The sequence below is a fragment of the Hesperophylax consimilis genome, chromosome 9, assembly GCF_061612785.1.
Source record: "Hesperophylax consimilis isolate HC1 chromosome 9, BYU_Hcon_1.0, whole genome shotgun sequence".
NCBI classification, from domain to species: Eukaryota; Metazoa; Arthropoda; class Insecta; order Trichoptera; family Limnephilidae; genus Hesperophylax; species Hesperophylax consimilis.
In genome coordinates, this window is record NC_142844.1 from 26,798,668 (window position 1) to 26,824,990 (window position 26,323).

The window sequence follows — 26,323 nt, forward strand, 5'->3', positions numbered from 1 at the left end:
ACTAACATAACTACTCCATCAAAGTTGAGACCTATATGTGTAAAGTAGAACACTTTTGAAAAGTAAAAAAAAAAACAAATCTAATTTCATCTAATCTAACCTAACCTAACCCAGTTTTTTATGTAATTTTATCGCTTTTCACGACTTTACTTCATTTTTTAAATTGAAATATAAACCAAAGATACAAATTAATAATGTGTTACATTCTAATAATTTAGTTTAACACCCAGTTACTAGAGAAATATGCTCGGGTCTTAAAAGTAATAAAGGTAAATATAATGGCTTAAAAAGAAACGATCTCAGTTTTAGCCGAATGTCGCGGGTTCAAATCCCGGCGTCAATTTTATCTGTTGAATTTGTGTTATTCCACAATATATTAATTTAACTAAATAAACTAACCATCACGCGGTTTCCTGCAGGGATAGTCGGAGAGGACGGACTGCCAACTTCTTGCCTCATTCACATTCATACATACTCTTCTATTATTCTGACTCTTGACATGGCCCGACTCAAGTATCTGATTCACTTGATCGTGCCATCTTAACTATTAATTAATTAAAAATAATATATGGTAAGTATACTTGCGGCCTGGCGTTCTTGCCATTCAGAAAAGTTTTCACAAGTTTTCTTTTATTCTAATAAAAAATAGAATAATAACCATAATAAGGCAATTTTATTTTATTTTATGTTGGCGAATTAATTTTTGTGGCGATTTAGAATGTGCCATTTTATTTGCCGCCAAAACGACATGCTCGTTTTTGTTCGCGAGTGTGGCGTTGATGACGTAAAACCGACCAACTTAATACTTATAACCTAACTTATCTTACCAATCGGTAGCGTTTTCAACGTCATAATGATGTTATAACCAGTTGGAACCGTTTCGGAATGTGCGGTTTTGGAACGTTTTTAAAATCAGTAATTATCTACTAATGAATATATTAAATTTAAGTAGGTGCACGTTTTTAGTACCTACCTCCATGTTCATAATCAGAAAAATAATCTTTAAATCTACCACACATTTCAACGGTCTTCATGGTTTGTTAAAACATCCCATTGAGATTAATACATTTTTTTGCAAGTCATTACTTGGGTAGGTACTCGTATATTTAAGGTGTGCGGTCCTGTGGTGGCAAATGCAAGATGATTATGTATTAAGCCTGTGACAGACCCCTCTATCAGCGCGCTTTATTTTTGCGCCTTAGCCAATTTCAGCATATTGCTCGCCGTACATTATCATTGGTAGTGTATGGCGAACGATTTGTTGAAATAGACCAAGCCATGATGCGTATAGCGTAATGTATCTTGTATCGAGCCGCTCAGTTATCATTATCGACAGTTCTTTAATCTTTCATCCCGAGGAAAAAGCGTTTTCCTTGACCCGTCCCAATGTTTATGCAAAACGAAAGAAAGTCGGCTGTCGATCTGGGCAAGAGATCTGGCGAGAAGGTTATAGGTGGCCCGGGGCTGGCTGCTCTGGTCGCCTGTTAGCTGTTAGCCCGGTGTCGCCGCCACAGAGCCAGTGGTACAATCAGTCCAGTTCCATACCCGGTACCAACCACCAGCACCGCGGCAGAATCAGCGGACGACCGAGTATACCGCGGTAATCCATCAGCCGCCTTCAGTACTCGTGAGCCAGTGAAAGGGAACACAGTGCAGTGGCACTCTCAAAACGTAATCATGCTCGACAAAGTGTCGAGTGGTGCATTCGTGCTATGCGCATTTACTATCATAATAGGTGAGCAACATGACATAACAGTGCATTCCCACTAATTAGGTGTTATGTTAGTCTAGTGTTGTGCGGGACTATAAAATACACTTATTATAAGTATAAGCTGTATTTGTACCATTATCAAGATGGTCAGTGATCCGGCCGCCAATAAACTGACGACTGTTTTTCAAATAGAATAAATGAATATGCGACACGTGAAAGAATGTCGGATCGATTCTGTGTTTACTGTCGGCATTGGAAAGTCCACGGTGTGAGAGAAACATCGACTATCCCCGCCAAATTGTGAAGGTCACGATAAAAGTAATTGGGAAAGAGAGATCTAAGTGTCCGAGTGTTGCACGCGTGCAATTAATAATTTCTCTTTGTTGTCGAGCTTCGATTTCGGTCGTAAATTTCGTTTTCGTTTGCTTCATTAGGTTCATAAGAACCTACCTACTTTCTTCTTAAATATATGGAGCTGCGGTAATCTTTTTTGTGCGCGTTCAGTTTCCAGACCACTTGCATAATAAGCGCATTGAACTTAAACACTTTATATATTGCGATATCACTCGACGGTGGCATAAAATGGAGCCAATCATTATTATTATTTGAAATATTCGAAACCACATTTGAGTGTTATAAAAAAATGCTTTCTGTACGCCAATTCGGTCTGCATAATTGAATTCCCTCCAGTTTCAGTGGTTAATCAGGAAATAGCCATGAGCATTTGTTTATAAGGCAGGTTGCAAGCCTTGAGGACAAGAATCCGAAGTGTACAACTCTGTTTAAAAAATTATATTTTTTCATGCAACTCTCGATGCAATTAATTTCTTATGACCTTCGCACAGTCACCCAATTCCAGTAGGTACTTGCCTAAATATATTTTTCTGTGTGGTATCATATTACCCACTAGTGATGTACCCACCTGCATAGAAATTTGGTACCTGCTACGGGTATATTATTATATTGAATTTAGCAATACCACAAAGTGACATAAAAAAATGCTCAGGAATTCATAAGAAACAGGTAAGTGGTAGACATAACTAACAATACTTGCCCTGCTCTAAACTTTCATTTCTATGTTGTGATTTCTAAAGTAGGAGGGAATTACGAGCGACCGCTACACGGAAATATAAAATATTACGCTTCGCGAAATTAAATGTGAATGATTGTTTTTGCGAGACCTTTGTTAGACAAAACGCTATTGCCAAATCGTCTTGTTCACGCATCCATTATGACAAACGAGCAAATTCATTGCGAAGAATTTTTTATTATTTATGTTTAATTTACCAGTGGCGTGACGACAAACTCCTCGACCTCGGACTCCCCATCCTTTCATTGATTTTATAGCGTTATTCTAAGATACAGTTGCAACGTTTTGTTTGATGGATTTTCCTACCTACCGCAAAATCATGTGTTTTAGGGTTGAAAATTTTATCGCTTAATAATATTTTAATTGAATACTGCGAGTAGAACACATCATGGCCTTTGAAATATTCTAGCATTTTTATGAAGTCTTTTTGTGAGCCCAGAAAAAATCAAGAATCAGGCTTATAAAAACTGCTTTAATATTTAAATTCTCCTATTTACGAACCCTCTTTCGGCTATAATTTTATTGTTTAACGTGGCAAAGTAAGTTCTATAGAAAATTATCGTACAAAATTTAAATATTTGTGGCTAAACTTTTATAAGTGCTATTGTTAGTGGCTCGATCCAAACGTTACACGACGTGGTGCGTGATACAAGACAATAACCTAAAATAAAGCCAGAATTTTAGCGACGTAAGTAAAGCAGTAGTGCACAATTTGTTTCCCTATCAAATCTCTAAAATAAAGTGGGAATCTTAACGACATAAGTGATGAAGTCGTGTAAAAACAATACGTGGCGCCCGGGCCGGCGTAATGGACGGACCTTCGGTCGACTTTGCCCTAGCAGGCTTAGAAAATCGATCTTTCCGTGAGGTTAATTTTAATTATTTCTGATGTACGTATAGCAAAATCTGAAATGTTTTTAGAGGAATCCCTCGGGAAATTACTATTTCACCCTCTAGCAAAATAAAATCTAGTGCTATCCGGTAATTTTTTGTAGTTGAAAAACGTTTTATAAAATTTCCAAACCGTTTTACCTAAATATTTTAATGATAAGGTCCTGTGTTTATTACTCATTTGAGAGCGTCCAGCAAACCCCCGGTATTAGAGTCTGATGTCGTGTTAAACGAATTTCAGTCTAGGAACGCCAGACGTTAGTAGACGAAGTAGTTAGGTAAGCATTGACATATTCATGAAAGCAGTTAAGAGTGTACACTTAAACATTATTTTTTACATAAATATACGAATTGTTCAATGAATAGTGCGGGTATATAGATTTTAAAACATACTAGACAGACTTAACACGGGAAATAGAAATTTTTTTCATAAATAAAGAAATTCAGAAGTTAGTTCTAAAGAAAAATTGCATCACTGGTTAATAAAGCTACTGAGGAAATATCTTTTAAAAGCTTTTGCTAATATTTTTCGTTTGCCACTGTTAGCTTTTGATTACTAGGTAATGCGTTGAATTGCTTTTATGCAAGAATTGCAAGGAGTTAATTCCAAATTAACTATAAATGTATTTGATTTTGACACAACCCATCTACGTGAAAAATATATCTATGGTGTACATTGCCTACAACTTCCACATCAGAGTTGCATGTTCGTCGAGAATTCCCGAAGATTTTCAAGAACTGGGTTTTTTGTGGGAAAAATGCGGGGCAATGCGGGGATTCTGGGCATTTTTAAAGCCTGGATAAAAGAGAAAATCCGGAAATGACTAGATGATAAAAGACGATGCTAATATCAATAGAATTTTGTTTAATTTTGGAGGCAAAGGAACTTGTGGAGAATTTTAAAATGTCTTCATCTCTTGTGGATATTTTCGAACATATTCCTTTATCAACTCTGGTCGACATTCACATTTGAACCGATGAAAAACACCGGTAAATTTTTTGTTATGTGCCGTCATGGATGCTTTTTGCACTTTTATTCAATACGATAACAGTGACGAGATGCTGACATTTTACCTAGCGTTCTTCGCTGTTAAAATCAGGTAATCTTAAGATTAAAAAACTTCTCGAATCCCTTACAAAATACATCGCCGCGCCGGTTGAAAAATAGGTTGACTTTTTGAGATTGTACATCGGTGACGTCATAAATTCGATACGTTTTTTAGAGACCCGAAAAATTAAAAGTTTGAAAATTATTTTAACTCTTAAAACTAACTGTAAGAATAAAAATATGCAGTTTTTTATGTTAGAAGGTTTATAAAAAATGAACTGCAGTTCTTAATTGCGCCAATCGTTGTAGTATCTTCGAGGAACTAGTTCTCTCAAACAGTCCCCTATAAGAAAAGCTATGTATGTAGGTAGGTAGCTACAAGTATATCAGTTAAGGCCCCGTAGCAAGCGTTCAAAGATGGTTAGAGGGTGCGCGCTAATATTAAAAACCGATAATAATTAAGTGAAAATGTGGAAAATATTTCATAAAACACAATTCGTTTGAAATTGAGCAAAAATCTCTCGATTAGTTACATTTAAAGATACACTGTGAATTTTTCATTCCTATAACATATTAAATAATAGAAAAAAAACGTTTTTAATAATTTACCGTGCTTACTTTTTTCTCTCGAGGGAAATTCATATCATTTACGTTTTAGCATTACAAATGCATATGCATATGCTTGAAAAAATTAAAAATGCGAGAGCTTAAAGATAAAACTTCATTCTTAAAACTTGGATATAATTTATTGTTCGTCACGAAACAAATATCGTCTTTAAAAGTCATAACTTGTAGGTACTTACCTAATGTTTATGGTAAGCGACCAAGGTTTGTAGAAAATGTATTTAAGGCGATGCACTACGTCGTGTAATATTTTTAAATTGAGCCACTATCAATAACAACCCTTACGTAGATGGCAATAAGGTTTAAATTCCCGCTTAACACCATCCGCCTGTTTTTATTTATGCAAGAAAAGAACATGGCCGAAAAGGCCTTTTTGTGGATGTTCAGGCTTAAATATTTAATTTTTTTTCTATCATTTTATAAATAACTTAACTTTCCACATTATACAATAAAATCATAACCGAAAATGGGTTTGTAAGTAGGAGATTTTGAACTTTGAAGCAGTTTTCATAGGCCTTATCCATTATTTTTTTCTGGGCTTATAAAAAGACTTATCTAAAAAATGCTCGATTATTTTAAAGGCCAAGATGTATTCTACTCGCAGTATTTAATTAAAGCATCTAAAACATTTCTAGGCGACCAAATTTTCAAACCAAAAACACATGATTTTGCAATACTACGTATGGCGTCGCTTTAATAAGGTTGGCTCATACAGGCATTTTTCTGAAAAAAAGCATCGGGCCGCTCGCAAGCTCGTGACGTAGCTCGAAGAACAGTAGGAGTCCGAAAGGAACGATCGCCTTCACTGTTCACTAGGTATATATTATTTTTGGTAAATCTAAGTTAATTTCCTCGCACTTATGTTACATATAAGTCAAATCAAAGTTGGTAAAATATTATTTTTTAACAGTATAAATGTGGTAATCAGTAGTGAATGGTAAAAAAAGTCGGGGACGCTCGAGGAAGACCAACGCAACATCTCTGCACTGAAATGATATACGGAGTCGAAATAAAGACGATATACCGTTTTTTTAACGTCGAAAAAGTCGGGACGTAATTCTTAACAATAGTTTTCAGGTACACTAGAATTCATAACCTCAAAAATTTACTCCAAATCATTCACAACCTGAGCAATGCCGACGGCATTATGCCGTGCATATTTCAGCTATTAAATACAATTTGTCAGCAAAGGGTCCTTGGCAAAGATATTAGAAGAACGAGATGTGCTATGCGCAGTTCGTACTGAGTGGAATTGTTTTGCCGAGTGTCGCCGGTTTTGTTCACCAATACTACTGCACACCTTCGCTTACGCTAAGGCATCGCTAAGGTATCCGCACTAATACATAGAACAGATTTCTGTGCGTACACGTCCCGATACCGTTCAAAGTACCCTAATTAGGTAGTACTCCGGCTACGGTCCGGCGGCCAACATAGCATATCTCGTTCTTCTAATATCTTTGGTCCTTGGGGTGGCCTTAGAGATCCTTGCATCTTGGTCATCTATCATTTATCATTATTTCATAACCAACCCAGGCAACCTTTGATACCTAAGTAGTATTACAATAACATCGATATAATACGAACTTTTGCAATCGCAATGATACCACGCTCAAATAAGTAGTAACCAGTTCAAATATAAATTGTAACCTAACCTAAGCCATATACTAGGTATATAGGTACTTATTTGTTTTTTTTTCGTATTAGGCACCACGTCCTACAACCGGTAACTACTGTTATTATTAATAGCCTATAAAATTTTAATATATTTTTTTTTTATTTAGAAAAAAAAGTAAGAGATAAAAATATATTACATTTCACATCAGACATCACTTTTTTTTGTTTACCCAATTTGTAGAGAAATATTCTCGGGTTAAACTGGGGAGCTAGTCTATGTGCTTATATATATAGATAATAATATGTATAGTTACAAAAATTGAAAAAGAATATTTTCAAAAATACTGTAAAATACTACAAAATATTGTACAGTAAGAAAATTACATATAATTATAGAAACAGAATATCAACAAAAATATAAGCAACAATATAAGCAACAGGATAGAATATATCTGAAAATCATCGATAAAAGTAAGTCAATCTTCTCTGTAAAAATACAACGAAAGTTTTTTTTTAAATTTAAAATAATTTTTCTCACTTTTTATTGTATCCGGTAAATCGTTAAATAACTTTGGGCCTATATATTCATTATTAAATACATTATATAATACTCATTATTAAATATTGCCTGCCTAAATAAGTTAGCAAATAATCGGTAAGAAATATCGAAATCCATTAATTTTCTCTTTGACAATAAATTCGAGCTAACAATAATAATTATAAGTTTAAAGGTATGATGGCATTTACACAACATTAACAATGTTATTTGCATCTTGCGACACCCAAATGTAAATTTAGAAACAATATTGAAAAGCAATCTGAATGTCACCGTATGTTTCATAACACGTAATTCTAGGTATATTCATATAATATATAGCAAAAAAGGCATTCACGGGTTTTTTGTCGCAGAATCGAAGGTACATAATCCTTGAAAATAACCGCTTTCCGTACCGACTTAGTGCGGGTAGGTAGGTACTAGGTAGGAACGTACACAATACTAGGAATAATATAGGTACTTACTCAGACCACTGGAACCAGAGATGTTTTAAAAAAGAGTTTTCAGTTTTTTTCTAATTTGCTAGTAGCAAGTAAAATTCGTGGTTTATATTATTTATTATCATAAATTTATTATTTATACAATTTTACCATCACTTATTATCAACGAGGTAATTCGGTTAAGTAGAAATTGATATAAAACGATTATTTTTAACTATCAATCTATATTTATAAGAGATGTTCCGACTAGTCGGCGACTAGTCGGTAAAGCCGACTATCCGACCACTATTGTAGTCGGCGATTAGTCGGCGACTAATCGGCAAAGAGCGCCGACTATCCGGCTTCTTACGTTGTATGTATTTCTCAATAATATGAATGCGGGGGAACTACATGAAATAAAAACCTTGATTATATATATTTTCTTTTTATAATCAGTCTTATACATTAAAAAATGTAAAGCAATCTTTCCTTTGGTAATCACTTTTTAAAATTACTTGCTTGTAAAGAAAACATAATTATGACATTTATTGAACAAAATTAGTATCTATCCTAATTAACATAAAAAACAACATAATATCTTCTTATCTTCAATGAACATTTAAAAGTATTTCTTATTATTAAAATAAAAAGTAGATTTTTTAAATTAACAAACTCAATTATATGTATTAAATCAAGATTGTATGTACAAGATGCACAGTAATATATGTATATATTATATATATATATATATATCCAAAAATTCTAAACATGAACTGTTTGATAAAAACAAAAAAAATGAAAAAAACATATTTCTTATAACCATACCTACATAATCTAATCAAATCAAAGTCACAATTGTGACAACCTAAAATATCATAATCTCCTTATATTTTTTATAACTTACTTATATTTTTTAATTAAGGGTAAATTATGATGTAAGAAGACTAAAGCTTCTGCCTTTCTGGTAGCAATCGATTTCTTTTTGTTTCATATATGTTTCCGGCCTCTGTTTACAGCTTCTCACTGTAAACAGAACTTGCGGGACAGCAGAGGTACACTTTGGCCATGCGCGACATTTCAGGGTACCTAGAACTATCCCCGAAACCGTAATCGGCTTAGCCGACTAGTCGGTTGTAATAAGACCTAGTCGGCTAGTCGGCGAAAGTCATAATCGGCACATCTCTAATATTTATGTCACCAATAATTTTATCGTTTGACTAGACACCTTTTTGTATTGACTTTTCCCTTTGCCGATAAATGAAAAATTTAATTAACTAACTAACCATCACGCCGTTTGGCCGTAGGCAGAGAGGACGGACCGCCAAACAACTCGGTCTTGGCACACGCTTTTCGCCTCATTCACATTCATACACACTCTTCTCTTATTCTGACTCTCGACATGGCCCGACTCAAGTATCTGATTCACTTAATCGTGCCATGTATTCCTCGGGCGTCCCCGACTTCTGCTACCATTCGAATTTGCGTCATATATTCTCCTTACACTCCTCTCTTCGGTCATTCGCTCTACTCAAATATAAAACAGATGCTCTCAGATCGAAAGAAAAAAGTCGAGTTTTCTATGTGACGTAGATCCATCAGTTTCCGCTTGTAATACTATTTTCCGGACAGCCGTGAATACATGATTTACTTTTCTCAAAAGTATGTAATAATATTATCAAGGAATAAGTACCAACGTACAATATAACGATAACAATAACAATGTAACAATATTTAGAGGTACAGGTACATTAAAATATATATATATTTACTACGCGGAGAATCCACGTAAACCACTTGTTTTTTTTTTTAACAAACTGTTTTTGAGAAAGTTTTTAAACACATACTTAGCTACAATCTACATTATACTTAGGTACCTTCAAATTATAAATAACCCAAAAACAGCCGATAAAATAGAGAAGGTCTTTCGTCAAGAAACGATAGTTACGAATAATATTACGAGACTTCTTTCTACGTGTTCTAATGATTTCTTTTCTTAGTTTCTAGCCAAAGTAATAATGAATCAAGAAAACAAAAAACAGAAGACAAGAAAACAGAAGAATTTTTATGTCCTGAAGGAGCCGGAAATGGAAACTTTGCAGATCCAGCCACATGTCGGAGATTTTATCAGGTAATTTTGCGTTTTAATTTATAAGTATTTGGGTACCTATTTAGAGCTGGTATTTCAGTAAGTATACTCGGAAATTTTATCGGTCGGATTATTTTACCAGAGAAATACTTATTTCTACTCGACGAACGTAAACATCTCTCAAGTCGAGCTTAAAAAGCAACTGAAATACCGGCCCTTACTCAATAAAAGAAAATAATTAATTTGTGTATACAGCTGGCAACTTAAAAAAATGTTTTCTGTCTTTCGATTATAATGCATAGTGCCTACTTTTCAAAAAATATTGTTACTTATTTATCATCATATTGCAAGGATTTTTTTAAGTATTCAGAACATGGAATCTCTTTTCTAATTTAATAGATTATATAGTTTCAAAAACTTGAATAATAATGCTAATAATGTGTAGATGCTAATTTCCTTGATTAGTTTGGCCTTCAAACCATCTTAGAAGAGGAAAAAAAGCAAATACTGTTGGCACACATAATATGCAAATAACATCTCTTGTCCTTCCTCTGAAAGAGACTGTTGACTGGTTCTGTTCGTTTAATAATTATTACCTGCAAAATTCAGCAAAAAATGCAACTTTTTTTAACAACACTACCAGCCGTAAGTGCTGTATTGTTGAAAAACGGGTTCTTTTGTATTATATACCTACTAAGCTTGGTCAAGGAAAATAATAGGGTAATTTCGATTGACAAAGCAGAATTCTAATAAACCATTAATATTGTTTAAATATTCCATAAATTTAGCATTAAAAAGCATTGGCAAGGATAGTAAGGTATAATATTGTGTGATTTTGAGCTTGACTCTAAAATCTAGGTAGATTGTTAATTCCAACTAGAATATCGATGAATTTTCTTTCTGTTACCTATGCTTTATTATATTATTAATAAGATACATAGATAATTAATTACCTAACAAAAGAGGATTCACATCAAGTGTCAATAATTAGATATTTTTTGAGATATCACTAAAATCCAATCCATGCAAGTGGGAACATTGACACTGTAAGTGAATCCATGTTTCTTCAAGCTCCTCAGAATTCCCTACACCTCTTGGTGCTCTCTACTCCCAATATCTCCCTCAGTTAGTAGTTAGTTGTCTGGTTGGAGGTTTTAACCACAGCAGACAGTATCCATAGTTAGGTGTATTGTAAATTCGTTTATTCTTTTCACCAAATTTGCAAAAGTTTAGAAAGTTTATGTTTTTTTATTTAGTATAACATATTTTCTCTTGTTTATAACTTCTGTATAGTAGTCCCAGAGAGAGATCATAAGGACGTCATCGACTATCGTCCTCTTCCTACTCACAAGTCTTGTATGAAAACGAAAAAGACAGACGATACTACAATGACGAATTCATGCACAATCTCTTCGAGACTGCCATTACATATATTATGCATAGGAACAGTCACGTTATGTATCACTTTTGTGGGTAAAATGGAGTTATCAAAGGTAGAAAGAGGCCATACAACATAATAAAATTTCCAACTACAAAAGAAATACTATTCAATGAAAATTACAGACTTACCTACCGGAAAATAAGCATTTAGCTGTATGTTAACCATTTAGAATGCATGTTGACCAAAGACCACAGATATAATGTAATAAAAATAACCATCTTGTAAAATATATTATAAGTACTTTATTGCTTGTCTGGATTTGATTACAATTTCAAAAAATACGTAGGCATGTTCCTCAATTCCGATTTTAAAAATTTCCTGCTCGCACAAAAAAAAATTATACTGTTTTATAATTTGTGAAGGACATTTTGGAATACTCTGAGCTAATTAAATAATAAATCATTTTTGAATTTCAGTGCGTGGATGGATTTCCCTACATGAATCGCTGCCCCTCTGGGCTTCACTTTGATGACATTAGCAAATACTGCACCTTCAAGAATGAAGCGAGATGTGGACCCATAGCTTCAAGTAAGATAATGCAATAACAAATACAGACCTGTTGGCCTTACATTACACTCAATCTCACATTCCTCATTCCTGATTGACTTTCTAATAATATGCACATTGTTTTCTTCTTCAAACAGATAACATGTTCTTTGGAATACCTTATTCGAATACATCAGGGCCTCTTACATACACTAGCATAATGTATTATTTAAAAATGAGAAGTAATTCAAATAAATAAGGTTGATATTTCAGTGGCTTTTTAAGCTTGACTTGAGAGATATTTACGTTTATCAAGTTGGATTTCCTGACAAACCAATCTGACTTATGGCATTCCTGAGCATAAATAAACCATTCAGTTCCTAAGTATGTATACTAAATGATACTAAAATACCGGCCCTTCGTAAGGAAACTCATACTTTAGTATTTGATTTGGTAACATAAGTACTTACCTTGATTATTGGAGTGAAATATAAATTTCCTGTAGGTAGGCACCTACCAATTTATCATTATATTATCTTGCTATGAGTTTAAAGCAGAAATCTGTTTTGTCTGAAGCTGCAACAAACAGATCTGGTATCTTGAACTTTGAACAGGTCAATTTCATCATGAGACATAATAGAGCTCCGATTTTTGGAAGGAAAGCTAGTGTTTCATAAAATTATATGCTCCCATATTATATTTCAGCCGTTTCTCCAATCACTGAAGCAGCCATAGACTTAGCGAAAAAGTGCGACCCTGCCAACTGCGTTCTTCCCTATTGCTTCTGCTCCAAGGATGGTACCGTCATTCCTGGAGGATTGGAACCAGAAAAGGTGAAGTAATAGGTATCTTTAAACATCTGCCTTCTTGTAATTTTGTGTCAGTGTCATTTCTATCAAACCTTGACCACATGTCACACCTAGCTCCAATCCTGCCTCCTGCTGCTTCTTACGCCTCTAAGTATCCAGTATTCGCCTCCACCAGTCACCTAAGTTTAGGTCTTGCAAAACCCTATATCCTGAAGTGAAACTTCTTTGTCGCCTATCTTTGATCCTTGCTACATGTCCTGCCCAGCGGAGCTGTCCGTACTTTATGAATCTTGTCTTACAGAAATCATTATTTTACTGCTATAATTATTTTATTTAATCCCGATAGGGCTTTTGCATTGAGTAGTTATATCTTAAGGCGATGCACTACGTCGTTTAATATTTTAAATTGAGCCGCTACCAATAACAATCCTTACGTAGATGGCGATAAGGTTTAAATTCCCGCTTAACACCATCCGCCTGTTTTGATTTATGCAAGAAAAAAACATGCCAAAAAGTGACTTTTATTTTATTTTGTGGATGTTCAGGCATAAATATTTAAATGTTTTCCGATCGTTTTATAAATAACTTAATTTGCCACATTTGACAATAAAATCATAACCGAAAATGGGTTCGTAAGTAGGAGATTTTGAACTTTAAAGCAGTTTTCATGGGCCTTTTACATTATTTTTTTCTGGGCTTATAAAAAGACTTATCTAAAAAATACTCAATTGTTTCAAAGGCCAAGATGTATTCTACTCGCAGTATTTAATTAAAGCATCTGAAACATTTCTAGGCGAACAAATTTTCAAACCAAAAACACATGATTTTGCATTACTACGTTTGGCATCGCCTATATGGAAAAAAAAATAAAAAACAGTGATCAGGGAGGCATAAAAAGATAACAGTAGTTTGAGAATATACAAGGCGTCCAGGGGTAAATTTCGTGAACTTCGGAGGTGATTCTAGATTTAAAAAAAATAAATAACTTTTTTCTAAATTCCAATTTTTATTTTACTTTCCTGCACTTTAGCAGGGCGGCCCTAAGCCAAACGGCGCCTGGCACGAGTAAAATTTTGTTGTTCCTTATCAAAACCAATAGACGCCGAGGTCACCTAGGTCGCCTAGGTCGCATAGATTACCTAGGTCGCAGGTAGGTGATCACTGTAATCAATAATATTTGGATGATTTGTAGTTTTAGGTAGCGACGTTTAGTGAAAAATGATCTCGAGGGCAATGTGTTAGATGTTAGTAATTATCAGCACCTTGGGGCCTCGGCAATTCGGCGCCCGGATCGGACTGCTCCAATTACGTCTGCATAGGGCCGGCCCCGGGTAACAATACATGTAACACTTTAGGATGACGATACTATAATATAAGAATAGGAATTAGAAGAAAAAACCTAGAAGTAGGTAGCTAATTAGATCCTTAATTTTACTAATGCCGGATTTCTTAATCATTCTTTAACTCAATTTATTTCCAGACTCCTCAGATGATCATCCTAACTTTTGACGGAGCAGTGAACCTTAATAACTACGATCTTTACAAGAAAGTTTTCAATGAACGTACAAAGAATCCCAATGGATGTAAAATCAAGGGTACCTTCTTCGTTGCTCATGAATACAGGTAACTTTGCAAACATTTCTTTATGACTCTTCTCTTCTACACATTTTCTTTACGACTCATCTATTCTACACATTTTCTACATAATAATATCTATTATCAATGATTTTCAATGTCCCACATTCTGAAAACCTGTGGTTTTGGTTTTATGTTCCTGTTGTATGGCTTGCAAGAACTATTTGACACAAAAGCTCGTTGCAAATTGCAACAGACCTCCATATTGTCTTCGATAGGAGTAGGAATCTTATTTTTAAACAAAATCATCACAAGCAGATCAATCTGAAAATCTGGAAATTATTCATTATTTTTTCCAGTGTCAATTCTATAATAATATTGTGACCAAAAACTTTCATGCCTTAAATTATTTATGTTCATTTATATCCATATTGATTAATTACTTATATATGTACTTATTTCTTGTTACAGCAATTATGTTCAAATACAATCACTTGCACATGACGGCCATGAGGTGAGGACTACTTTCATACTAGTTATATTAAAGGCAAACTGCTGATTGGTCCGTTGCAACCTTTCCCTCTTTCTCATAAACGATGCATTTAATAGAAATAGAGATTACAACAGAGCTCTCAGTAGCAGAAGCATAGTATAAAATATTTATTTTTATGAATCGTTCAATAAGAACCAATGATTTTCTTTAATTTCTGAAAAATTATCAAAAAAATTATGACTTGCTTCAAATTTATGATATGACGGTTTTACAGATAGCTACTGACACCATTTCATTACAACAAGGGCTGGAAGATAAGGGTTACGAAGAGTGGGTGGGAGAAATGATCGGCATGCGGGAGATCCTGGGAACTTTCTCCAATATCTCTAGAAGTGACGTCGTCGGCATGAGAGCCCCGTTCCTCAAGCCAGGAAGAAATACTCAATACAAGGTATTTAGAACATTCATATATCCCATTAATAATTATTATTACTAATAGTTCTGTGAACTGTGGACTTTATGTCCAAAAAAATGAAAAAAAATTCCGATTGTCTCATCTCAATATATAAAAGTTTGATCTTATTAGTGCCAGGACTGTTTAGAGAGTGATTTTAAAGGTAAAAGAAGTCAGGGACGCCCGAGGAGTACTTACCTAACGTAATATCTCTACACCGGAAAGAGATACAGAGATTAACTAAAAAATATTCCTCAACACAGGTTCGCCTAGTGAGGCAGGTTATGCACAACTTAAAATATAGTATATTATGCCATATCTATACATATAACACTCTTATATACATATTTACTTTTTCTTCTATTAGAAACTGCTCTATTATTGTAACAATAGTTTTTCAACAATGTCATTGTTAATAACTTACATACAGGGTGTATCGGCACGTACCCGACAAACTTTAACCAACTATTCCTTAGCATATTTGGAGTAAAAAATCTTATGTGCACTTTGCTGTCCGGTAACGTTTTTTTTTAATAAAAAATTTATTATTCATATTTTCACCACATGTCACCACTGTTTTATCCTTTGATAAAGTTTGAAAACCCATCTGGCAAATATTTTATTCGAATTCCGTTGAATAATGCACGTGTGTACCTATATTGGCGCACGTTTACAGTCACAACGAAATAGCACAGCACCATTCGTTTCATTTTTAACTATTATTATTTAGTGTGTGCGAAAGAGCGAAGACGCTTTTTGACACACTTGCTTATAACAGCTGTTTAACACGAAACGCAATGCCAATGACAGTGATGTAGTGCGGAAATTTTAAAATTTTTTGTTTTTAATTGAAAAAAAAATGCTACCGGACAGCAAAGTGCCCATAACATTTTTTACTCCAAATGTGCTAAGGAATAGCTGGTTAAAGTTTGTCGGGTTAGTGCCGATACACCCTGTATAGGTATTTTACTTTCTAATGATATATTATATATGCTGTAATTTTATTTGAAGAAATAAATAAATTTAATTCTTTAATTTAATATTTGAATATTTGGAGTTGAATTAAAGTCGATTTAATGTAGTTTTTTAACAGTAACGTTGTGCTACACAGTAGTGAATGGTGGAAGAAGTTGGAGACGCCCGAGAAAGACATTAGCAATAGTGAAGCATTGCTGGGTCCACTAGTCTTTATATATAAAAATTGAGCCTGCATAGGTTTGTGCTCTTTCTTCAACTTTCTTCAGGCGGGTAGGTACCATAATATTGAAAAGATGTGAATAAGAAAGTCTAAATAATCATGACTATTTTATATTTGAAAAAGAATCTTTACTGAACCATTAAAATGGCCACCATGGAAACGGAACGTAGATACAGATTTACAGACAAATGAAATGAAAAATGGTTGAGTTAAAACAGGACTTTGCTGTGCTCATTCAATTAACATATTCCTAAGCTTCACAGCTTCAATAAGCTGTAAAGCGGAAAAATATTGTAACAAGTCAAATATTTTTAAAGCTTTCTCTTTGCTCTCTCCGGCGCCCCAGGTGATGCAGGGGAGAATATGAATGAATTTGTTAATCTAATGGTTTTAATTATAACTTCTTAACTTCTTATGGGCCGGTATGTCACTTGCTTTTTATTTAAGTGAGATATGTACGTCTGTCAAGCTGCCGTCTGGTAAAAGCCCTGGTAAGATTAGGGTGAGTAATACCAATACGAAAAATTACCTATATATAGGCCCTACTAGGTCCAACTTTATTCCAGCAAAACCCAATTAATCCGAGCAATATAATTGCAGGTAAATCATTCCAAAGAGACCCTCGTTTGTGTAGTGGTGTAGAAATTGATTAACGGATTGTAGGAAATGATTAACGTTTTTTTTTTAGGTTTTAGAAGACTTCGGTTATATCTACGACAGTTCCATCAGTGTTCCTCCATCACCCGTGCCAGTGTGGCCATACACTTTAGATTATAAGATCCCTCACGAATGCAAGTCAGGAACTTGCCCAACTAAATCATTCCCAGGTATGTCTCACAGAAAAATATCAATGTAACAAATAGAATGTCTATTTTTCTTAATACTAGTTTTAACTCCATCATATTAATAAAATACAGTAAATCTTTGATAATCCGTTCCCGGGCTAATCCGAACGTCGCTGTAATCCGAACTTTAAAATGATCCCTCTCTCCTCATAACCGTGGCCGCTAACATTATGTTTTATGTAGTTACATAAGAGCTCTTACGTATCCACGCTACATGTGCTGCATGTGCGTCACGTGGCGTTTTAGATTATAAATATAGTTCCTACGCCAAAACGAAAACAGAAAACATAACAATAAATATAACCCACCCAGACTAAAATAAATCAATTTATGACTAAGTAAATGTGTTATGTGATTTAGAAGATTATAAATATAATTTTCCTAAATAAACGGCATTTATTTTTCTATCTGACCTGCGATAATCAAAACGCTTTGCGAGTCCGAAAATGTGTTATTTTTCATTAGTTCGGAAGTTCAGATTATCAACTTATATTTCTCTTTTATTTCTTTCAAACTAAACTGGTTTCAGAGAGTCACATCCATCTCCAGACTTCGTCAGGTCCGGTTGATAACAAAATTAAAATGAAATAAAGTATAAAAATTGATTCTAATTTAACCAATAATAATTTAACCAATGGTAATTTAACCAAAGATAATTGGTTGAATTATAATTTATTAAATATTGATGACAATAAATTAAGTTCATAATACATTATAATATAAGTTCTATGGTGCAAAAAACTATTTTCTGAGATTCTTTAACTGTTATTATACAATGTACTTACTAAAAATAATATGTATTAAGACTGGTAGATTTGCTCTTTGTATATTTGTTTGAATAATTCAACATTGTTCATAGGATCTTCATACTTAAATTTAATTTTCAGGAATTTGGGAGGTGCCATTAAATGCTCACTACATAGAAAGTTACGAAGGAGGACATTGCCCGTACTTGGATCAATGCGTACTCCACAATCATGATCCCAATGAGGTTTGTACAATATACATTTTAAAAATCTTTATTCATCCTAATTATATAGTATTTATAATAGAACGCATTATTCCTATCAATCCTATCACACTAGAATATTTCTTGTGAAGAGATAAGAATTGTGCTTACAAAGAAAATCTCGAACTGTCTGTATTCTCGACAATCCAATTCCAATTTTGAAAAATGGTAATTTAAATTATTTTCTGTTAAAAATATTTTATTGTAGGTTATTTTGTTGTACGTACAAACACTTCCAATTTTGAAAATGACTTGAATTTAAGTGTCATTTTACTTGTTACTTAGTTCGGCTTTAAAATTTGTTACTTAGTCCTGCTTTTTATATTTTAGTCTATATTCACTAAATACTTAGTTGTATATTACCAATTCAACCAGCTGTGAACATTTATAATTGGTCTGTTTCTTTTCCATCCTCCTTTGTATATTAAATTAATATTAAGACTGTTTATGTTCCTTAAAATAAATAAAGAAATAAAGTCAATGTTCTAGAGTTCATTGAACCGTAGTTACAGACAGATAGACGGAGTCACAACCGAAATTTGTATTTTTAATAATAAGATAATTTATGTATTTTCGTGTTGTAATGTGCAGGTTCTCGAATGGCTGCAAGAGGATTTCAGCCGCTATTATGATCAGAATCGCGCCCCATACATAATGCCCTTCCACACCAACTGGTTCCAGATCAAGGAGCTAGAGAAGGGATTCCACAAGTTCTTGGAATGGTCATCAGATCTGTAAGTCTTATCTCTTCTAAAATTAATAATAATTCTATATTAGAAGCAATAACTACTCAAAATAGCATCTAAAATCTTTTAAAGAAAAAAAATTAAGCGGTCATAATTATAAAACTGCTACAAGCTTTAATCATTTTGTAGCGGTAGGAACTGTCCGCTTACATAGCAAGACTTCTAGACACTCGTTGGCATCAAATTTCAGCCGCCACTCGTTGGATTCAAGAAGCTGAGCGTTGAATTCCAGAGAAGCCGGCAGTTGGTTTTCGAGGCAGGAGGGAATGGAGAGTTGGTTTTCGAGGCAGGAGGGAATCGAGAGTTGGTTTTCGAGGCAGGAGGGAATCACATCGCAGGACGGGCTGCTTGGATGTGATTCCCTCCTGCCTCGAAAACCAACTGCCGGCTTCTCTGGAATTCAACGCTCAGCTTCTTGAATCCAACGAGTGGCGGCTGAAATTTGATGCCAACGCGTGTCTAGAAGTCTTGCTATGTAAGCGGACAGTTTTCATCATTCGAATGACGAGGCGGTCAGGGCCGGCCCTGAGCCAAACGATACCTGGCGCAAGTAAAATTTAAGAGCCCCTTTTCAAAACCAGTAGATGCCAAGGTAAGAGATCATTGTAATCGATAATATTCGGATGATTTGTATTTTTGTGTAGCGCCATTTTTATGAAAAATAATCTGAAGGGTGATGTGGTAGGACTGTTAGGTATTTTCAGCGCCATGGTAATTCGGCGCCCGGAACGGACTACTCCAATTGCTCTCGCATAGGGCCAGCCCCGCTGGCGTTGTGTCAAAGAACTAAGTGCTTGGAATATAGCAGTAAAATTTTCACAGTGTTATAGCTGGATGTAAGTGATTATCAGATAAGAGAACATTCTTCCAAATCAAGAAGACCAACGAACCAAGTTTATCTGTGAAAATAGTTAGGATGCAGGTGAATTCTACAGTTAATGATTTTTGTTGTCGATAATTTCTTACTGTCTGCATGTGTGTTTTCTCAAATATATATAATAATAATCTTCTTTTAAGATGCCTACGATTTCGACTTGCCTAATACCACGATTCAGAATTGAAATATTTCTTGAAAAGACTTAACTACATTTAAATCTAAATATATTGGCAGTTCGTGCAATTAGTCAAAAAAAATAAAGGAGAAAAGGGGAAAAAGATACATCAAAAATATAATATAACTTCAATTTAAATATTACCGAATTATATATTGTATAAACCTTAAAGTTACTTCAATTTCAATATTACCCATTAACGTGACGCAGCTGGCCACTTGTGGATTTCCGCTCGCCCAGTACTACACACTACACAACGCAGTATCGTAAAATTAAAGGCCAGTGAAGCAGAGATAGGGCCCACCTCCAAGAGCGGATGATTTCATGTATGCGAAGGGGAGTGGGGAAGTTACTTGGAACGATAGCTGACATGGTAGCGCATTGTTTAGTTTAGCACCTCCAACCATGAACAATTCCGAAGTAGAACCGATCATCTACTATAATTATCACCAGTAAGATTTGTTTAGTTTTGTAATGCGTAATAGATATTATAGATATATTTGCAAACAGTCTCGCATATTTTAAAAAACAAATCAACCATCTTCTACCATGATATGTTATGGAGAACATTTAAGAGATATAATTTCTTTATTATTTTCTTTACTTTTCTTCCTTATCCTTTCTCTGTACATTTACTATATTTTATATTTCATACTTAATATTCATGTTTTATATTTCTTTTTAATTATTATTATATTTGTATTTTTTTTTCTTTCAATACTAGCATCTCCGCCTAATATCAACTAAACCTTGTTTACGCATGCTGTGAACATTTTTAATTGGGGTGTTAATATCTGTGCACATTCCCACCGAAATAATATAAATGTAATAATTGTTAACACTCTGTAAATGTTTCAAACAATAAATAAATAAATAAGTAATGTACGCGGCAGTACCTACGGAGTACGGCTATTATTTGGACTCATTTCATGGTGAATTTGCAGTTGATGGGGTCTATCTTGTATTTGTGTCAGGTTATTAACTATACCATGTTTGCACATTATTATTATAGTTTGACGTAGGTAATAGTTTGATTTGTTTTTTTCTTTCTATGTAGGTAGAGTTTGGTGTAACTACACAATACACAATACTTTTTTTTTAATTTTTGTGCCTCCCCACTTTTCAACCCCACAAACCGCCACTAATAACAGCCATGTTCTTCCAGCCTTTCTTTTATACTTTTTCCTTCCCTTATGCTGGTCTCTCCGACTCAAAACTTAACTGATTTTTCCAGACCCGACGTGTGGTTCGTGACCATGACCCAAGCCCTTACCTGGATGACAGACCCCAAGTCAACGGACCAGATGAACAACTATGAGGCCTGGAACTGCGTGAAGAAAGGAAACGTCCCTGCCGCGCCGTGCAAGAACTCCAACAAATGTGCCCTGTCCTTCAAGAAGGCGGAGTCCAACTTTACCGACACCAGATATATGGAAACCTGTAGTGATTGCCCTAACCAGTATGCATATATTTCTTTAATGCCTCTTCTTTTTAAAACTCTCTTATGTTCAATACATCAGCCACTAATTTCCACTGTAATCTCTCTTTCTGACAGCACAATTCGATGAAGTGAGCATATTTCGGACAGATCTTAATTTGTTATGAAAAATATATATCAGTATACTGTCACGCCAGCTAAGTTAAGCGCCAGCTTAATTCATTTAAAAAGAAGTCATTTACTGCAATGAAATTTCATGTTTTTTTACAAATGTAGTATATTAATTTGGAGCAGAGGTTCCCAAAGTGGTCTTTATTGACACCCAGGGGTCGATATCGGCATGCTCGGGGTCTGTGTCAGTGAGAAAAAAATTTGGTGGTCCACGAGATTCAAATGGGGGTACATAAGAGCGGACCCCCATTTACCTCAAGTAAACATTTATGAGTTCCGTAAATGACAAAATAGACCTAACACAAATATAATAGACTGAGAAGTTACTTATTTGTATTTGTATATTTCGTTAAGTTGTTAATTGAGGTATATAAATAGAGTCTACGTTCCTTTTCTCGACAGAATCAGGGCCGTATTTGTACTTTTCACAAGTATAGGCCACTTCGTTTGCGCCGCCCCCTACCCCCTTCTTGGAAATTGTCACCGATAATATCTATCATAAAAAAAAAATTAAATAAAAAAATTTAAAAAAATAAAACATAATCACTCACTTTTAGGCGCCATTAGGTGACACAATTTTCAAAATAAATATTCAAATGTAGTAAGTAGGTATTCAAAAATAAAATAAACTTTAAACTTAAAATTTAATTTAATTAGTAAAATTTAATAACAAGAATTACAATTTTTATTGACAAAATCATCTATAATATCTTCATAGCTTATAGTATTCATTAGGTCTGCTTCAATGCTCAGAAGAGCCAAAGAGTTAAGTTTTTCTTGCGACAGTGAAGACCTTTGGTAATTTTTCACACGCTTTAAACAGGAAAAACTCCTTTCTCCAGAACAATTTGTGGCCTGGGTGCAAAGTGCGATGCGGAGAGCTATATCCAAGTTTGGATAAACATTACACAGAGATTGTTTCCTCAAAAACTTAAAAAGATTCAGTAATGATGTCGTTTCAGGTTTCTCTGCCGTCTTATTAGAGTAAATGTGACTACAAAAGTGTACACATTGCTGAACTAAATCGTCTTCTAAATCATTACAGTAATATTGCACAAGAGACTGAGCTTTTTCTGAGACTCTTTGTGTTGAAAATTCACTCATTCTTGTTAAAAATTAAAAATTTTCTTTAAAGATTATATATGCACCATGTCTTCTCTCTAACTCAGCACTCAGTTTGTCCAGAATTACCAAAAAGGTGTTGACTCTGAAAGAGTCTCTGGAGGTTGTTTCAATTTCCTCATTTGATGCTATGCTATGCTATGAAGTTTTTTCTCTTAGGGTTCCTCTTACTCTTAATGTCGCCCTGATATTGCTTAAGTGCGCTCATTTCAATTGCAATTTTTTCGAAAAAATCAAAGTTTTCTCGCTCTGCTATTGTAAATTCGAGAAGAGATCCATAAAGATCAGATACCGTCAGTACATCAACAGATGAGTTCTGAATCTGAGCACTCACTTTATTTAATCTGTCCAAAATAGCATTCCAAAATACGATCATAAATGCCGTTTCTAGTTTTTTCAATTTAATGCGAATTCCCTTTGCTTCAATTCGTGGGATGGGTTTCTGTGTAGCGTCATTTTCAATAATTTTTAAAACCGTAAGTACTTCATCCAAGGAATCTCTTACAATTTGAAAGGCATCTGCTCTTGCTGACCAACGTGTGAGGTTTACTCTCTTCAGCGTCTTTCGTTTTCCTATTTCATTAGCCAATTTTTTCCAACGATCGGTTGACTTCACAAAGAAAGTATATACCTCTTCCAGCAACACGAAGAAGTGACAGGCGTACAAGACTCAGCGGCCGAGGTTCTCACCAAATTTAATGAATGAGCTGCACAAGGAACGAACATGGCAAGTGGTGCTTGTTCTTGAATTTTGGCTTGTAAACCATTAGAAATTCCTGAAATATTCGAGGCATTATCATTTGACTGACCCCGGCAGTCTTCTAGATTAATGTTCAACTTTTCTAGCTCTAAAGTAATGGCATCAAACATATCTTGAGCCTTGTGTCCTACAGAAGGTAAGAATTTAAGAAACCTCTCACATGACTCTCCATTATTTAAAACATATCTAATCACAAGTGTCAGTTGATCTACGTGTGCTGCATCCGGTGTAGAGTCTACAATTAAAGAAAAGTATTTAGCTTCTTTTATCTCATCACTAATGCATTCCAGTACTTTCTCAGCCATTAAGCAAATGAACTCGTCGCAGACAGTTTTTGATAGGTATTGATATTTTTGATAATCGCATACACGGCTTACCAAAGCGAGCGAGTGCCGCCCCCTGAACTCTGCCGCCCCTAGGCCGCGGCCTATAAGGCCTATTGACAAATCCAGGACTGGACAGAATTAATATATTCAAGCAAAACATTGCACATTGGAAGCCGCGAATTTTCCTAGTTCCCCAGCTTGTTTTTGAAAAACGTCCAAGGTAATAATGACATTCAACATTTAAATGCACTTCACACAGACTTCAAAACTAAGTTTGAGAACATTTTGACTATGGAAATGCAACGTTGAAAAATCAGATATCATATGACAAGAAGAACTGACCGGAATAAGCACTGACAAAGAACTTGTTCTGTAGGGCCATCTACAGAAAGAAATTCCCGTTGCTTATCCTGCTTTATTTTCATTTGGTGTAATACCTCACAAGCAGAGATGTGCTTTATTTCAAATAAATCCATTTCAAATGAAAATGCAAAATAGGTATTTTCCATTTTGCATTTTAAATGCTTTTCTAAAAACCATTTTGCATTTTGCATTTTAAATGCTTTTCTCAATGCATTTTCCATTTTAAATGCTTTTTTGAAACATTCTTCCTACTATCTCCACTCATCTTTTTTTCATAAGCCCCAAATATCAGTCGGTCGTCAACCTCGCTATGAGAGATAATTTACATTTATCAAGTTGCTCCCTGGTAGGAGCCCTGGCAATTGAGTGATACCATTACAAAAAATACTGATTCAAATACTGAACATGGGGCCATGACGCTGTAATATTAAATGTTTGATAGCAGTTTCTATGTTTTAACGTTGGCAACATTAGTCCCGCGCAAATTTTTTGTGGTTTCATAATCTGTAGTCGTGGTGTTTTTAGATTTACCATCATGTGAATGATTTACCATCATAATATGTTTGTTCTACATTGATGTCCATTATTAAATGACAAAATTGTTTAAAAATTCTATAATTATTTTAATTGTTTGAATGAGAAACCATTTTGCATTTTCAATGCATTTTGAAAATAGGTATTTTGCATTTTGCATTTGAAATGCTTTTCTAAAAACCATTTTGCATTTTGCATTTTCAAATGGAAAAGTTTTGACCCATTTCCATTTTGCATTTCAAATGGTTTTGGGTACCCATTTTGCACATCTCTGAAAATATGTACATTCATTCACTATATATTTATATTTTTTTAAATCTAGTAAAAATATTTAGATAAATATCAAACCTAATCAAGGATTTCATTGTTTATCAAAGATAAAAACAATACTAGGAAATTAAAGATTCGACAATTATACGAATTTGTATTTACCTGCTGTTAATATATTTATACAAAAAAGTAACACGGACACAAAGAAAATATTATTTCAGTCGGCCGCGGAAAGTCAAATACTTTAAAAAATATATAGTCGTTAGGTACATCAAATTTCATAACCGGTTAAAAAAAATTCTAATAAATTATAAGGATAAGAATGCAAATATTTTACAATATTATTGAAGTATTGTATATTTACATATATATTTATCTTCGTCTGCAGTTCCGCTGAGCTTCTTTCCACTAATGAGCTGCATAATCCTAAAATTTAAATCTAAATGATTATCACATGGGACGTTAATAGTTTTAGGAAAATTAAATATTCGGCAGGCAGAGGGGGTCTACGGAAAAAAAAAATATTTGGCAAGTGGTCTACGGGGCAAATAAGTTTGGGAACCTCTGATTTAGAGTATGCTGAGAATGTATCTTTTAGAATTTTTGGATATTACCGAAGATATAAGCTGTCAAAATGTTGATATTTGCGATTGGCCAAAAAGCGTGTGACATTGTGGTACATGCAAAGCTGCACTGCAGTACTGCAATTTGAATAATGAATTGTTCTCTTTGAAAGCTCGTAACATCATCACTTTTGGAGATATAGAAAAACTAATTTTATTGTTGTTAGAACTATTTATTTTTTTTAACCTACATCAAATGAATAAATGAGGAGGCTTCCTCATTGGAAGATTAATGTGAAACTGTAGACTGATTGTCTATTCTTATTTTAGGTATCCTTGGCTGGGAGATTCAGGAGGCACCGGCATTCCCGGAAAAGACAACTATGTTCCCGACAATCTAAAGAAATAAACTAGATTGCCTACAATATTCTCAATATTGGTAGGCAAGCAGACTTCTCTGCCTTGAGGCCATAAAATATGAACTATTACCAAAGCTGGATGGTTTCGTTATAATTTTAACAAGTTTCTTTGTCAAAGAAGTACAAAGTAATCCACACTACAACCATTGTAATCATTCGGTCATTAAGACTGCTCTGTTTTAATTATTTAATAAATACAATGTTTTATAA

The 26,323-nt window shown here is 34.3% G+C and overlaps 1 protein-coding gene across 1 annotated transcript; it reads left to right on the top strand.

Annotated features, from left to right (window-relative positions):
- The first annotated feature begins 1,537 nt into the window (after positions 1–1,537).
- Cda4 (chitin deacetylase Cda4) lies at positions 1,538–26,323 on the top strand. Its single transcript, XM_089635839.1, has 12 exons — positions 1,538–1,735; positions 9,951–10,081; positions 11,897–12,008; positions 12,672–12,799; positions 14,256–14,398; positions 14,822–14,864; positions 15,118–15,294; positions 17,184–17,322; positions 18,228–18,331; positions 18,941–19,083; positions 21,382–21,606; positions 26,025–26,323. The coding sequence occupies exons 1-12, from the start codon at positions 1,678–1,680 to the stop codon at positions 26,101–26,103; spliced, it is 1,482 nt and encodes a 493-aa protein (XP_089491965.1). The 5' UTR covers positions 1,538–1,677; the 3' UTR covers positions 26,104–26,323.